At 57.4% G+C, this 16,330-nt stretch overlaps 1 protein-coding gene across 1 annotated transcript in view; it reads right to left on the bottom strand.

Moving 5' to 3' along the window:
* Positions 1-13,991, bottom strand: part of ITGA3 (integrin subunit alpha 3) — a 28,593-nt gene extending 14,602 nt beyond the window's left edge. The window contains exons 1-8 of the mRNA XM_088028319.1: positions 13,889-13,991; positions 13,248-13,455; positions 5,621-5,748; positions 5,226-5,305; positions 3,244-3,493; positions 1,854-1,940; positions 1,263-1,470; positions 629-825 (exon numbers count right to left, since the gene is read on the bottom strand). Coding sequence (XP_087884445.1) covers positions 629-825; positions 1,263-1,470; positions 1,854-1,940; positions 3,244-3,493; positions 5,226-5,305; positions 5,621-5,748; positions 13,248-13,455; positions 13,889-13,991 — 1,261 coding nt within the window. The remainder of the gene's footprint in view (positions 1-628; positions 826-1,262; positions 1,471-1,853; positions 1,941-3,243; positions 3,494-5,225; positions 5,306-5,620; positions 5,749-13,247; positions 13,456-13,888) is intronic.
* Positions 13,992-16,330: the final 2,339 nt, after the last annotated feature.

Genomic DNA, 16,330 nt, shown 5'->3' with positions numbered 1-16,330 from the left:
GATACCCCAGGTCTGACTGATCCCCAAGTCCTGCACAGCACTGGATATCGTCTCCACCTGGGGCTCCACTTTGTCCCAGCCTTTCGCATCCCACACTTGATAGAATACATTCTTGGCCTTAACATCCCCAGCCTCACTCTCCCCCATCCATCCCATATTACCCTCCAGAACCATCTTTCAAGGTACCAAGTTATCATATCACATTCCCTGCCCCAAACCTTCTCTGGACACCCACCCCTCCGCCATTACCCAAAGGTAAAGCCCCAGGTCCTCTGCCTGGCTTTCGAAGCACACACCCCATCTCCACACTGCTGCTCCAGCCTCATTCATTTTTGATGTGAACACCCCACGTCCACTAAATTTGGGTAGATCGAGAAATCACGCGATACCCCTTTTGTTCCCCTCCATTGTGCACACTCAGCTCAGCATCTGATGCCCAGTGGTACGTCCACTCCTCCGGGAGGCCCACCGAGCTCGCTGCTGGTGGCTTCCTCTGCACGGCCTCTCCCTATTACTGCTGTGAACTCCCTGGGCCTGGGCCCCATCCCGTCCTCTCTTCGGGCCCTGTCAAGCCTGGTATGGAGCTGGCACTCAGTGGGTGTGCTGGGGCAGGACTGCTGGCTCATACCCTGGAATCCGTCCTGGTTGATGTCACCAATGCTGGCCACGGAGAAACCAAAGGCGGAGCGACTGGGGCCGTGGAGAAGGAGGGAGGGGTGGGCAGGGAAGGAGGTGCCTGCCTGGTTCATGAAGACATAGAGGGCACCCCCTACCTCTTCTTTCCGCTCAAAGTAGTATGGGGCGCCCACCAGGAGGTCCTGCCACCTGCACGGGAGAGAAGGAGGGAGAAATGGGACAACATAACTCTTGTTTAGTGGGCACAACTGCGCCAGGGCGCGTGGCTATGCAAATGGCATCTCTGGCCATGGTTCACGGGAAGGACATGGAAATGCCAACATGACCCGTCTGACAGAGGACACACGTCACGGGGAAGCCAGGGAGCGCGGATCACACCCAAACAACCCACATCCATGAGAACCATACAAGGACAAAAGGAGATGCAGGTGTCATGCAATTGACGTGTAAATACCCAGAATCTCAAGGCTAATTGCAAATCAACATGCAAATCAACAAGCAAATCCCTGTAAAGAGCATGCAAACAAAGGAGCAATCGGGACCTTCCATTTCTCTGCCCTGGTTTGGGCAAGACTGCCCCCCCTTGCTGTTCTCCCTGGCCCCAGAAAACGTCCCTGGATCCTCACCCATCATTGTTCAGGTCTGCCAGGGCAATGGCGCTGCCAAAATAGGCGCCCACCTGCGTGCCCTCCAGCACCTGCCTCCTGCGCAGGTCTCCGCCTGCCTCCTGGCTCAGCAAGAAGACAGCGCCCATATGTCGGTGCCGTGGGGCACCTGTCACGATGGTGATGTCTGTGGGGTGCAGGATGGCGCTGCCCACCTGCACTGTGTATCCTGGGATGGGGGAGAAGGTGGTCAAGCAAGGCCCAGTAAACTTTGTCCCCTTCCACTCTGCCCCCCAGACTTCCCAAATATCTTCTCTTCCTCTCTTCCAAGTTGGGCAAGAAAGTGGATCCTGGACACCCAGCCTCCAGTCCTGCCTGCACACAGGACTATGACTTCCATGAAGGTAGGGACTTTGCATTTTGGGTGCTCAGAACAGCCCTGGCATACAGGTGGTACTCAGCAAGTATGTGCTAGTCAAGCTAAATGCCACTAGTCACACCTGCACCGTGGCCTCGCTCTTCCACCAGGCACCGAAGGTGAGAGGCCAGCATGCTAGGAACTGAGCCCCCTCCTTCCTCCACCACCCCATGAGCCACCACAGCTGGACTCACCAATATAGAGGTTCCCTTGGTCCTCTGGGTCCTTATAACTATATTCGGATAAATCCCAGTCCTTCCGCTGAATCATATAGCTGTTTCCTTTCGGGAGGGAGAGGGGAGGAGTTTAAGTCAGCACTCCCTTCCACCACCACGTCCACGTCCCCCTGCTAACCTCACCCGATAAGGATATAATAACCCCTTTTATGTGTGAGCACTTTGCCATTGGCAAATCACGTCCGCTTTATCTTAATAATTCTGTGGAGTAGAATGATGATGCCCATTTTGCAGATGAGAAAAGCAAGGCTCAGGGATAGGGAGTAGTTGTTGAGCCAGGGCTGGAATCTGGTCATCCAGGCTCCTGGATTCGAAATGACATTTCCCTCACTCTAGACACCGAGGCCAGACTCCAAGCCATTATCTCCTGGTCCTGGCCCCAAACTCGGGCTGCCTACCTGTTCCCTGTTCCCTGGGGCTGCTGTGGGAGAGTCCCTGCCACCCTGCCAAGGTTCTAAAGGACCAGGGGGTGGGGGAGGACCAGAGGACGGAGGAGAGGCCTCAGCCTCTGGTGAGTCTGGAGCTACAACTACGCCCTGGGCTACCTGTTGGTCAAGAGGAGGAGATTCGGGGCTCCCTCTGCCTGTCGATTCTGCAATTAACAAGGATGCAGTAAGGAGAGGAGGCTCACTGGGGCTACAACCTGTGTGGCGGAGAGAGGCAGAGATGGAGTGGGCTGTGAGCCTCAGACACCCCAGCAGTGCGGCCATAGCCGTTACCAGCTCGGCTCTTAATACAAAGAAATACTCCACAAGCCCCCAAAGATTGCCCTCTATGTATCGATGAGAAAAAAATGCCCCTAGATTACTGATAAGTGGGAAGAGAAAGTAGCAGAACAGCATGTTTAGTGTGATGCTGTGTGTGTGTGTGTGTGTGTGTGTGTGTGTGTGTGTGTGTGTGTGTTACAAAGATATTTATATAGTCTAAGATAAGTCAGAGGCTCAGCAAGACACTCGGTAGTCTGCACGGGGAAACAGGACAAGGGAGGGGGGTGGGAGAGGAGGGGCACTTTCACTCTTTGTTTCACCAAATCCCACTGTCCCAGTTAGTAGTTGTACCAGGAGCATGTTTTATTTTCTTAATAAGGTTTTCAGTGCTTGAAGTGGAGTCAGATGGACCTGCATTCCAGTTCAGGTTTCGTCACTTACTGTTAGCAACTTGGGCAACTGACTTCACTTCTCTGAGGCTCAGTGTTCTGTAAAATGGGTGTAGGGACGCTTGCCTCGTAAGAGTAGTTTAAGTTTAATTAACATAATGAGCGCTTGAGGTGCCATGGGGCAAAGAGGTCTCTTCTGCCCTCTGGGAGTGGGCGCTCTCCGCTCCTCCCCCCGTCCCCCGCGGCCCCTACCTTGCCAGTTGTAGGCCCCAGGAGCGCCGAAGTACACGGTATTGTGGGTGAAGCCGCCGCTGGTGCCCAACTGGCACATGCCTGTCGCCAGGTAGTCGGTGTTGCTGTTGCACATCTCATTGTGGTAGGTCTGCCAGTCATCGGTGGGGTCCAGCTCGAGGTCATTGCCCCGCACGTAGCACTTGCCCACCATGCGCCGCTGGTCCTCCGACCCTGACCATAGCACCTGGGTGTAGCGGTGGGCGCAGACCTGGGGACACACACAGCCTGAGACCACGGCAGGGACCGAAGGCCGGCTGTCTCCTTGGCCCTGGGCACCTCTGGCTTTGCTGGAGAGGAGCTGGAAGACGTCTCCCAGCTTTTCTGTCTTCCCACAGTGACGCCTGGAACTACGTCTGCTTCCCAGGATTCGGAAATCTGCTCTGAAGGTTGGGAACACTTTTTGGGAAGGCCAGGAGGTCCTGGGTTTGAGAGTGGCTTACGGATCTTGACAAAAGGAAAAGGGGAAAGGATGAGGGAATGTGGGGTCCGGGCTCTCGGGTCTAAAAGGAGCAGATGAAGGAACTTACTTCTCTGCTCTGCCCTCTTCGTGGATAGGCCATTATTAAAATAATAATAGCAATGATACCATAATAATAGCAGTTAACACCTACTGAGTGCTTACTATACACCGGACAGAAGTCTAAGCTCCTCACGATATTAACTCCAGTATGCCTCCCAACACCACTGTGGAGCAGGGACAATTTCCACCCCACCCCCCATTGTAGACAAGGGGCACAGAGGCACAGAGAACGAAGTCTCTAAGATCTCACATCCAGAGAGATGCAGAAAATCCTCAAACCAAGGCTGCCAGGCTCCTGAGTCTGAGCTCCCAAGCACTAGGCAGCTCCTGCCTCTCTCCTAGCTCCCCCTGCACACTGGAGGGGCTCGACAAACAGTTGTGGGACAAGTCAATCAGATCAGGGTGTTTGTAAAACAGCCAGCAGCCAGGCAAAATCCAGAACTGGGCCTGGGTCTTGTCTGCTTGCTTTCTGTGTCTCCTTCCAGCTGTGAGCTCCACCAGCAGCAGGCCGGACTCACTGCTAAGCTGCTAGTGCTAGCAGAGGCAGGGCACACAGTAGGTGCTCACTGAACATCTGTCGAGTGGGTACCCAGGATCTAGAACTGCCCTAAATGGAATGCTAGACCACATGCCTTCCATAACACAGTTCTAAAATGGCGTTACGGGGAACTGATGCAAACCCAGAGCTTAAAATGGTGTTCAAAGGTGACAGAAATTGCAACAGAGAGGACTAGGGGGTGGCGATTGATTGGATGGGGGCACACTTTCTGGAGTGATGTAAATATTTCTTTAATGGGTATCAGTTACATAGGTGTTTCGTTGGTCAGACCTCATTAAAACTTAAAATCTGTACATTTCACTGTCTGTAAATTTCCCATCGAATAAAAAAAAAAAAAAGAATTGCCTATCTGGGATTCAGAAATTGAGACCCCAGGGGCCGACACTGAAGAAGGCAGCCAGGAAGTGACAAGTGACAGCAGGGAGTGGCCCTCAAACCCCAGGGGGTGAGCCGGGGTCAGCAGGGCTGTGCCTCATCCGCCAGCCAGCCTGTCAGGAAGGAGCAGGCCCAGGCCGCACTGCCCCGGGCTCTCTCTGCCCTTTCCTCCTCACAGTTCCCTCAGCTCGTTCCCACGCAGGGTGAGCACCCCGGGAGGGGGGTGGCGGGGGCAGGGGAAGGAAGTGAGTGGTTCACACAGGACCCAGGCCATGCCAGGCCCTGGAAGCACATCATAAGTGCAAGATCGAGGGGACACTCAGGCCCGTGGAGACTTCCGGCCACTGAAATAGACACCTGCGAGGTCCCAGCTCACTCACCGAAGACCCCTCTCCTGCCCTCTGCTTCCCTCCCCAGCTCCTGGGAAATGAAGGAGAGGGCTGGGGTGCGGGGGAGGGGGGGAGCTGACAGCGCGTGCCCACTTACCAGTACTCTGCCCGCAGGGCCCTGGCTGGCCACCGTCACCCCGAGCCACATGTCCTCAATAATGTGACGGTCAGGGTCACCTGGGGGCATGGGAGGGGTCATGAGCCAGGGCACTCATCCTCCCCATGCTCGGAACCTCCAGAGGATAGGGTTGGTCTTCCTGGCCCTCCACTCCTGCAGGCCACCCTCCCTATGCCCTTCCCCAGCCTGCCATGAATCTCAGCTCCGCCGATCCCACGTGGTCCCACTTTCCTCTAGCACCCCCTCCTCCCAGCTGGACAAGAAGGGACTGGAAATTGCCCAGGTGAGCCTGATCACTGCTCCAGGTCACCCTCTGTGCTACCCCCTCCACCAGACTCCTGACCCAGGGCTGATCCCCAGTGCCTTGCCCTCACTTTTCTCCGAGATGTCCATCCGCTCACAGTCATCCTTGTGGGCAGTGAGTGGGCACAGGTACACAGCACCAGTCCGGTTGGTGTAGCCATCAGGCATGGTGAGGTCCTGGGGGGCACCAGCCAGGAGCCTGTGGGGAAGGGGTTCGGGATGCAATGAGGTTGAGCACATGAGCTCAACCTGGGTAGGAGGGGCATTTGATGGGACCAGGCTCAGACTCCCCAAAGCCTGCTTCGAACAACTTTCTGTTCAACATGTTTACTGAGCACCTGCTGTGTCCCCAGTGCCAAGCTGTGTGCCAGGCTCTGGGGTCAGGAGATGAACAGATCCTGGCCCCCGTCCTCTGGGAGTGGCCAATACAGGAGGGGCGGGCAAGAAAACAGACGTCTGCAGTAAGTGCCTCCAGGGAGGAAAGCAGGGCACAAACCTGCCCAGATGCGGTGTGGGGAGTAGTCCGGGAGAAGGGGGTCCTCACAGAAGGGGGAACCCGGGCTGAGTCTGAGGATGATGACCAGGGCTCACCAGGAGAAAGGGAGGAAGGGCACTGTAGGCAAAGGTATGATCTGCAGGAGGGCCAGGAAGCGTGAGCAAGCAGGGTGACTCAGGATCCCCTCGGCCCTAAGTATGGTGGGAGCTGGGAACACAAGTGGAGGGGTTGTCGGGGGGAGAGACACACAGGAGGGCAGCGTGGGAAGGGAGTTTTAAGCAAGGGAGTAATGTGATCAGATCTGGGTTTGGGAAGGGATGCTTTGGCCTCTGAGGTGAAGGTAGACGGGAAGAGAGAATGACTGGGGGAATCCTGGCATGGCCTTCAACTTCCAGGGGGCCTGGGGGAGATGATGCTGGAGGCCTGGGTCCTTCCTCTCTAAATTATATGAGGACTCGGGTCTAGTGGCTAGCACTGAAGAATAGGAGCAGGAGGTGACACTGGACGCAGAGAGTGTCCCCCACAGCGGAGCCAGGTGAGCTGGGGTCAGCAGGGCCCTTAAGTGACCTGGGTGATGCTACTCTTCCCCTCACAGAACACCACCACCACCTTGAGACAGGCATACAAGGTATGGGGGGGGCTGGGCACCGGACACTTTGGACAATGGGGCCACAGGGCTGAGTTCTTGGCAGGTGGGCCCGAGAGTGGGGATCGCCCCCAGCCTGCCCAGAACCCATCTTTGGGGACATTGACTGCAAGTCCCTACAAGGGTGCTTAGAGCCCTGGCCACCCACCCCATCCCAGACAGGTGGCTAGAGGGGAGGAAGGCAGGTCAGCCTGGGCGCAGTATCTCTGGAGATGGTCCTCGGCCCACCAGCATCAGAAATCCCTGGCCTATTTGTTAAAAACCAGCAAACTCCTCAGCCTGCCACAGACCATCTAAATTGAATCTGGGGGTGGACCCCTGGAACCTGCCTAATTAACAAGTGCCCCAAATACCGTGCACGTCGGTTTGAGAAGACAGCTCAACCACCCTTTGCTCCCCAGGCATCATCTCTCCCTGAAGCCTCTGGACGTTCTGCCCGGACTGCTTCCCGGATCCTGATGGACGCGGCCTTCTGGGTGGCAGGTACCTCCTAGGTACCCCTCCATCTGGCCCCAGCAACACTATCACCCTGAGGCTCCCAGCTCAGAACCCGGGCCCTGGGCTGCCCGCCAGAGTCTGGAGGTACACAGCAACGCCCTGCCTGAAGCTCCCGCCCGGGACCTGTGAGTGAGGGCCCCCGGAGAGAGAGCAGGGCAGGGCCTGGGCATGCCTGGACCTGGGGTGCCTCCGCCCACTGGCTGTCAGGAATGCACTGCCTGGGGGTGCTGGGAAGGGGGCGGGACTTCTGCCTGCGCCTCACATCTCACATCTCTGGCTCCGACCGGGAGCTGGGAAGCGTCCCTGGGGGCAGGGGTGCAGCTTCTCCAAGCAGAGCAGTGCTAGGAGCTGCCGGCAAGGCGGGCAGGGCACCAGGGTGGCAGCCAGGCCCGGTTAGTCACCCTCTGTCTGGCCTGGAGAGGGTGCCTGGTGAGCCCGCTGCCTGACCACCCATGGACCTCTGCCCCCCGCACGACTGCCAGGTGAGGGAGCAAAGCAAAAGCCCATGGGAAAGGAACCGAATAGCCTGGTTCTCGGGTTTGTTCTGCCTCGTGAGGGCAATTTCTTTTCCCTCTCTGAGCTGTGAGTGCCTCATCAGTGAAATGGGGACAGCAGATGTCCCACCAAACTCAAGGGTTGTTGAGGGGAACAAATGGGTTCATTCTTCAAAAGGGCTGACTATGAAGTCATGGACGTGAGCACTCGGTCTGACTTCTGGCGGCATCAGGGACTGGCCTTCGCTCACCCCCAGGTGTTCCTCCAAGCACCCGGGAATTTTTGCCCCACCTGGTTAGGGAGTCTGGAACAGAGGGCAAAGAGCAGGCTAGTTGTTTAGAGGGAGCCGAAGATGGGACCTGGGAGTCCTTCCATGGCGGTGGAATCCCTGGGGTGGGGGTGGGGCACCAGCAGAGTCATGCTGGCGCGGTTGTCCAGATTTGGCTGGAGGCAGAGGCTCAGGGTTGGCTACGGTGAACTTGAAGGGGTAGCTCCAGGCCTCAGGGGACGAGGCGTCCCTGGGCAGCCCAGGCTGCGTTCCAGGGTGTGACATGCAGTGGAAGTGTTGCTGTACCCCAGCTGCAGCCCTGACCAAGTTGTGGGGGCATGAGGTGGCTGGGGAGCAGGGTGGCCATGACCTCCCAGCTTTGCTCATCTCAGAGGGAGTGGGCTAAGGCACCCCTCCTCTCAGCCTCCGGGGGTACCGAGCAGGCAAAGCCGGGCATGGGTGGCATTTGGGATTGCAATCAATCCCTTTACCACCTATACCCACTCAGCCCTCACCCTGCCCTAGCCTTGTGCCCACTGATGGGCGGTGGGGCAGGGCGGGTGCCCTAATTCCAGCCCCACAACCCAGGCTCCTCCCTCCCCAGAGAGTCCACAGGGAGCCCCCCTCCAACCCCCCCTGGGGTATTTTTAGCTCCTACTTGGCCTGCTCAGAGGCCCTTTAAGGCCCTCTGGCTCCCATCCCGGGATCCAATGGGTCTCCAGCCAGAGGACTGGGAGTTGGATGGGGGAAGGCATGTGCAGAGGGTCAGGTCCAGCTCCCTCAAGCCACAGCCAGGTGTGGGAGAGGCCTTCCTGGCACAGAAATGAAATGTAAAATAACCATGCAAATGAGCATCTCTGCTGCCTGCTGTTGGGGCTGGTCCAGGTCAGTGAGTCCAAAAGCTGACCCCTCCCAGACCACCAGTGAGTCCAACCTCCTGGCAGCAGTCAGAGGGAGGCTAGCAGGATGCTTTGCCCAGTTCTTGCAGCACAGAAGAAAGGAGATCTGACTTTCCCTCTCCTGGAGCCGGCCTGGGTCCCTCCGGGAGCTAGGGGGATGGATGAAATGACCTCTCAAGGGCTTTCCAACAGCTCCTCAGCCTCATCTTTGGCTCCAGCCAGACAGCCCCTCCTGGCCTCTGGGGAGCCCATGAACTCCACATTCCATAAAAGCACTTCCTCACCCCCGTTCCATCGCTCTTCCTGGGGAGGGGGGGGCGCTCAAAGCTAATGTAACAGCCAAGCCGAAAACAGCAGAATCAGAGGAGGCTGGGGAATGGGGCCCAGGAGCATTCAAGGCACCAGGTTGGCTCACCCCGAAGAGAAGAAGGCTCCCTGGGGGGCACTGGGGTGGGGTGATGCTCAGAGATACCGCCTGTAAGATTCAGGGAGGCGCCTGGGAAGCTTCCAGTTAACCTGGAGGGTAACAGGGGCCAGCACTCAGACCACAGGCCCCCATGCCTCACTCCTCAGGGTTCCCTGCCACTTCAGGCTGGGAGGCCGGTGGCGCCGGGCGCTGCTTCAGCTCTGAGACCAGGGGTGCGGGAGGGGCAGCTCTCAGATGCTGGATCCCAGCTCTGTGCCCATCCTGCTGCCCGAATTAGCCATCTCCCCAGAGGCTCCCGCTCCCATGGCAGCGGACTCGCAGGCCTCTCCATCCTCCCCCTACGTCGCCCTGACGCTGCCCACCCAGCCCCCTCTCCCCTCTGGTGACTCAGCTCTAGAACCAGAGCAACAGGCTGGAGGAAGCAAGAGAATGAGAGAGGACTGGAGAAAGAGGCCTTGGCCCCAAACAAGGCTGTTTTTCTCACTTCTTCTCCCTCTTGCTGACTCCTTAGTATCTTTTCCATATTTGATCCCTTGGGGTGTTCTCCGTATCATCTACCCTCCATCCCTTGTGCTGCAACAGACATCTTCTTCCTCCTTTGTTCAGCTCTGGCCAACCCCCTTCCACTTCTTTTTCTACAAGATCAGGCTTCCCCTGCCTCCTGCCCAATTTCAAGCTCCTTGGCCTGGGCTGGTCACTGGAGAGAGCCAGAGGAACGGGGCGCTCCGTGTGCAGGCCTTCTGCCCGCAGCCACAGCTGTTCTGCCCATTTCCTCTGGCATGAGAAAGAGGCTGCCAGGTGCCTGCCCCTGCCCAGGGAAACATGTTTTAGGAGAGAACGGAAGGTAAGCCCCGCTCCTACCTACCTCAGATATGACCTCATCGGCCAGGAGCCACATCCACCCCCACCCCAGGCTCCGCAGACACCCTCAATTCCACACAAGGGCAAAGGGGAGAGAGAGAGCCCCAGAGGTATCTTCCATAGCCCACAAGGTCAGGCCAGACCAGGACAACTGGATTCCCAGGAGGGAGCGACAGGGCAGGTGCTGAGGGCTGGGGGTCAGGGACCAGCTCCCAGAGGAATAGTCTCTGCTTCCCCAGGGCTTGTCACACATCTCACCCAGAAGCCCAAAGCACCTTGGTCCTTGGCCCTGCTCCTCACCCCTCACTTCTGGTGACTGGGAAGTCGGGGCCTGGGTTGGGGTGAACTCTGATGTTGTGGGAGTTCCCTAACTCTGGTCCAGAGATAAAGACAATGGGGAACGAAGAGGGCCCCCACCTGGGTTTTTAACCATTTCTAGAATAAGTCCTTCTTTGAGAATAGGACGAACGCCACACTCTTCCCCTCCCCGTGCCCCCAGACGCATGATTTTCATGTATTTGCAGGAGCCCCCCGCATCTCCTGCAGACCTTCTAGGAACCCCAGGCTAAGAGTTTGTTCAGGATCAGGAAACCTCTCCTCTTTTCCAAAAGGGCTTGTAGGCTAACAGAAAATAAGACCTGACTTGTTGGTTCCCCTAAGCTGTGCACTCAGGCAGCTGTTCACATCTGGCTACACAGCTGGCCCAGCTGGCCCTCCCAAAGGGCCAAGGGGCAGAATTCAGTGAGAGGAGGAGATGAGCCAAGATAGAGAACCACCCCTCGGGAAAGAGAGGATACCTGAGAGAATGGCCCAGAACTCTATCTAGAACTACCTGCCTCTCCACGGTTCATGAGTTTTAGAACCTTCTAGGCTCTTAGCAGGCGTAATGCTATCTCTAGCCGCCCAGGAAGAAAAGTAGAGCCCCTCTGCTCAGCCACCTTGGGTGAGGCCCATGGGTAATACTGGCCTGGCTTTGGCACAAGAGCCCTAAACTTCTCCCCCGAGATGCAGGCACGTGCAGAGCGGCTTACACACACTGGAGCCCCACTGGCAGCTCATGAAGAAGGCATGTTGTCCCCCCCCCCACCCTCCTGCCCCGTGGAGACATTAAGACTCAGATATTAGTGACAGATCCAAGACTGGAAACTGGCAGGGGGACTCTGGCGCCTCTTCTCCCTCCCCAGTGCCGGGTTGCCTCTTAGAGGCCAACAGAGGCAGGAAGGAGAATATAGATCCAGGTCCAACCCCTCTTTGCAGAAAAGTGGCCCAGAGAAGGGAAATATCTTGCTCAAGGTCACATAGCGGGTAGGGGGGGTGGGGGGTGGGGGGTGGGGTTTACAGAGTCCATTATCTACTCCAGCTTTTCATTATTTACTCTCGCTTTCCTGATCTTTTTACACTGCGTTCCCTCATGTCATGCAGATTCAGTATTGAAAGTCTAAAAAATCTGGGGCACCCGGCTGGCTCAGTCAGTTAAGCGTCTGCGTTTGGCTCAGGTCATGATCCTGGGGTCCTGGGATCGAGCCCCATGCCAGGCTCCCTGCTCAGCGGGGAATCTGCTTCTCCCTCTGCCCCTCCCCCTGCTCGTGCGCACTTGTTTTTTCTCTCTCTCTCAAATAAGTAAATAAAATCTTGGGAAAAAAAAGAAATTCTAAAAATCTTTTTTCTGGGCTGGGGCAGAAAGAGCACCAATATAAAAACTTGCGCTGATGGTCACTTTTAGGGTCTCCGAAGGATGAAGGGCTGGCCGAGGGCAGCCCGCACTTGTGGGCACTGAGCTGGGAAGGGTGTGGTGGCTTTAGCCTCTGCAGAACGTAGACAGAGGCCGAGTAGGTAGGTAGATTGCACAGGGGCTGGGCCAGCAGGGCAGAGGCCAAGGCTGGGGCAGAGTTTGAACTTTGGACATTCCAAGGTTCCTCAAGTTTCTGCAGGCCCCAGCCAGAGCTGGGAAAGGTTTCAATACACCCTGATCAGACCACATCCTCTTGCTCAGCAGAGTTAGACACCAGGTAGGGGTAGATGTCTGGTAGGTCCCCTGACCCAAAGAGGTAGGTGGGACCTGCCTGACCTGTCCTAACTCCTTCCCTCCTGGGATAGCCTCCCCTCCCCCAGCTGCCAACCTGAGCACCGGAGCCCAGGGCAGAAAAGCTTCTGAAACCTAGACTTGCCCCTCTAGGCAGGAGTATGTCGGTGGCAGCGGGGGGTGGGGGGGGTGACATGGACAGCTGGATGCAATCTCCTTTGCTCCTCTCCCCTGTGGGTAGCTCTTCCCCTCCTTCTCCTTACAGCTGTCGGGGAAGGGGAACAGAAGAGAAAAACACCATTTCACTCTTCAAACCAAAACAAACACACTCAGGGTTGAAGATTCAACATGAATCTGTGGAATGCAGGGAAGATGTCTGGTGGCAGGGCGTCCCTGCTGGGGGTGAGGTGGGGGGCAGGAGACCAAGGAGGAGTTGGGACAGCTCCCTCTACTTCCCCATCCTCAAGGGGTCAGAGGGAGCTCCTGGACAGTTCCAAATGGCTAGACTCATGCATCACCTCACCCTGCAACAGCCAAGCACCAAGCAGCAGCGAAGGCCCTCCAGTCTGGCTCTGCAGAGGGTGTGGCTGGCAGGGCCGGCTGACTAAACACGAGGTGCAAAGGCCCGGGTGCGCTTAAATACATATGCCCACAGGTTCTTCCCAGGAAATCGGGAAGAGGGATTCACTGGGTGTTCACCTTGCAGTTTTTCCCAGGTCCCAGCCCTGGAGAGAAGTATTCGTACATTCGTTAAGGTCGACAGAGTGGGAGGAGGCTCAGGAAACGGGGATCCCACTTCTACTTTCAAGAGAGGTTTAAAGGGCTGAGGGGCTGAGTTTAGACAGGCTCTGACCGGGTCAGCACTTGCCAGTGATTGCTGACCCCATCCCACACCCAATTCCTCCACTTCCCGCCAGACCTGGGCAGGGCAGGGCTGCCCACGTACCCCCCGCCCCCTTAATTCCCGTTCACTACAGCCCGCCGCCCGCGGGCCTGGAAGCCAGGCTGCGACTCGGCTCTGGATGGACCCGCAACCTGCACACACACTCTCCCCCCCACCCCCCACCCCCGCCGGCCTCACTTACAGGTAGCGCTGCTGCCGCTCCGTCTGCCGGTGGAGGGCGACCGAGTAGCCGAAGAGGCTGCCCGGGTTCCTGGCCTCCTTCACCACCAGGAATCGGGTGTCCAGGTTGAAGGCGGAGGCGACGCTGCCGCCGGCGGCTACCATCAAGGCGAGCGCGCAGAGCATCGGGCGCGGGACGCAGGCGGCGCGGCGGGGGCCGGGGCCCATGGCTGCGGGGGCGGGGGCCGGGGCGAGAGCGCGTGAGGGCGTGGAGCCTGGAGTGAGGACCGCTTCACCTGCTCCCCGCGCCACCGGAGAACACTGGGGCGGGCTGCGTCGCTGAGCCCGGCAGCGCTGAGAAGTTTCTGGCCCCCAGCTCCGGTCAGTTTCACGTCCGCTCAGGGTCTGCGCTCTCAGATTGAATCTCTCCGAGGTTCGCGGGTCTACTCTCCCGCCCGCCCGGCCGGCGGGTCACCGCCCCCCGCCCCGGGCACCCTGCCCCCAGCTCGTCCCGGCCGCGCCCCCTCGGCCGCACTGTAGCCTTCGATCCCGGCTCGGCGGCGGATCTGGGAACGCAGAGCCGTCGACCGCAAGGAAGACCGGAGGGAGCGGTCCCCTCCGCGCGCGCCCCGCCTCCCCACGCCCAAGCCCGCACCTCCCCACCTTGCGCGCCCAGCCCGGGCTCCGCTTTCCTTCCGGGGAAAGAGAAAAGGTCTCGGCTCTGCCACCGCCTCTTAAAGGGGCAGCACGGCCCCTCCCTCCTCATCCTCCCTAACCAGGCTCCGCCCTCTCCCCCAAACACCTGCCGGGAGCCCCCAAAAGCTTGGATTTCCCCTCTCCGCCCCTTGCTTCTCCCAGGAAGCGTCACCTCCCGAGCAAGATGGATTGGACGGGCGGGGCCGGGGGTGGGATTAGTCCGGCTGCTTTGCTCCGGCTGCTACTGCGGCTGGAAAGGCCGTTGCAGGCGCGGCCACCTCTGCGGGCCCGCTGGAGAGCCCCGGCGGTGGCGCATCTGGGAAGAGGCGTCCGCGCGCCTCTGGGTGGAATGCCGGCATCGCCTCCGCCGCGCTGGGAGTCCCTGAGAGGCGGTTGGCGGTCTCTGGGCGTTCTTCCTCGCACCCAGGCCCTTCGCTGTCCTTGTCGAGATGTGTTTCTCTTGCCCACCCGCCCCCACCCACCCTGATCCGGGCTGGATATGGTCCCTCAGTAAAGCCAGACAGATATTTATTTATTCAGTGGTACTAACCAAGCATTGCTAATTGTGATAAGCGACAAGACAGCGCTTCCCCCTAAGGGCTCCGCCTTCTGGTATCCCTTATAAACCCTTCGGAGTGGAAATGAGTCCCTTCTCCTTAGAATGCACTGTGTGGCCAGGGAGCTGGGCCCACACTGTACCCATATCTCATACACTCCTGCCTTCAGGGCCCAGCCCCACAGATTCCCAAAAGTCTTCTCCTCCTTCTACCCAGGCTCAGCCTGAGTGTTTGGAGACTGGGCGGGGACGCCAGCCTCCATAGGTGTGTAGTGGGTGGCGCCAGGTGGAGGTAAGTGGGCGGGGCCCAAAGGTCCCGTCATCCTCAGAAGAACCTAACTGAAAGGGAACTTCAAGAGGTCACTATGTACTTTCTTGAATCGAACTCGGATTTCTCATAGTGCAGCACAAAGACCCACTTCCCCTGAATATTCTTTTCTTCAGGCTGAAGGAATTTTTTTCTTTTGGCCCAGAAATTCAGCCTTCAGCCCTCACTCTTGCAGTTTGATTTAGAGTCCCTGTCTCTGAAAGTTTATAATAATAAAAAACAACTATGTAGAAAGTGCTCCCCCCCAAAAAAAAGTGCTCATGCAGCGGGAACTATGCTAAGTGCTTTAAAAGATTATTAGATTAAATCTGCACAACAATCTTTGAGGGTTATCTGCTTTAAGACGAGAAACCTGAGGTTCAGAGAGGTTAAGCAACTTGGTGAAGACCACACAGCTTAGATTTTAGTCCTGTATTATCTGACCTCGGAGTCCTTCTTGACCTCTTACGCAAATCATTGACATTTGTACGATACTCAGGGCGGGTCTAGGCTTGGGGGGGCCTTAAGTTTGTACAATTTGACACCCTCCCTAAGGAAAGGAAGAAAGAGTCAGAGTACAAAATTAGATTGAGAGCCTGGAAGGGGACTTGAACATTATAGTTAATGAATCATTTCACGTGCAGACTCTTATTTCATCCTCCTGTCCTCCCTGTGAGGTTAGGATTATCAGCCTCATTTGACTTAGGAGGAAACCTGGATGTCCAAGGTCTGACAGCTTGCAGAGGGGCAGAGCTAGGACTGGAAGCTACTCACCACAGCTGCATCTGTAAGTGACGAGTCCCAGGCAGATGTTGGTCAGACAGCCAGATGCTTCTGAACAAAAGCAACTGCAATAACAGCATTCTCTGTGGTGTTCATCCCTGTCTGCCCTTAGGATAGCATTTGTTCCCAAGCTGGGACTCCCAGAGCCACCCAGCCCCTCCCCGTGGGTCTGCCTTGTGGCCCATGGCCTGCAGTGTTAGGAGACATCTGGGGGCAAGGAACAGAAAGCTGACCTGTATGGAAGTTGACCAGTTACCCTGTTCTCCTTTGGGCTGGTTGCTGGGTCCTCCACCTTATTCCTGGAGAAGAGGAGACAGCTGGGGCCAGGAGGGCAGGGGCCAGGGTGGATGCTCTGTGTGGGCAAGGAGTCCCACCTGAAACAGCTTTGAGAATCCTGTGATGGCAGATGGGCTCTATGCCAGGCATTATCTCTTTGGCCATCCCAAACAGGAATGACCAGTATGTCCGATCCCAGGGCTGGGAGCCGGAAAAGGATGAGGGATGGTTTTTCCACTCCAGGGGAGTATTCTGAGGGAATGTGGGAGTGGGAGCAGGGTGTCTGAGAGCGGCGGAGGGCTCGAGTGAAGGAATGTGGGGGAGTGTCAGAGAGATCTGGGGGAGACGGCATGGAGCTGGAAGGAGACATGGGCACTGGAAGGGTCTCTGAGCTGGAGAGATGCAGAAAGAGAAACTTCAAGTTCATGATGATGGTCTGAAGTCCCCTGGTTCCAGTGACATATCATCCACAGCCTGATCTCATCCC

The sequence above is a fragment of the Eumetopias jubatus genome, unplaced genomic scaffold (assembly GCF_037043125.1).
Source record: "Eumetopias jubatus isolate StellerSeaLion01/CBP00866 unplaced genomic scaffold, mEumJub1_p1.0 scaffold_10, whole genome shotgun sequence".
Classification (NCBI taxonomy): domain Eukaryota; kingdom Metazoa; phylum Chordata; class Mammalia; order Carnivora; family Otariidae; genus Eumetopias; species Eumetopias jubatus.
The sequence above is the reverse complement of the archived record's forward strand: the minus strand, read 5'-3'. Positions and strand labels throughout refer to the sequence as shown.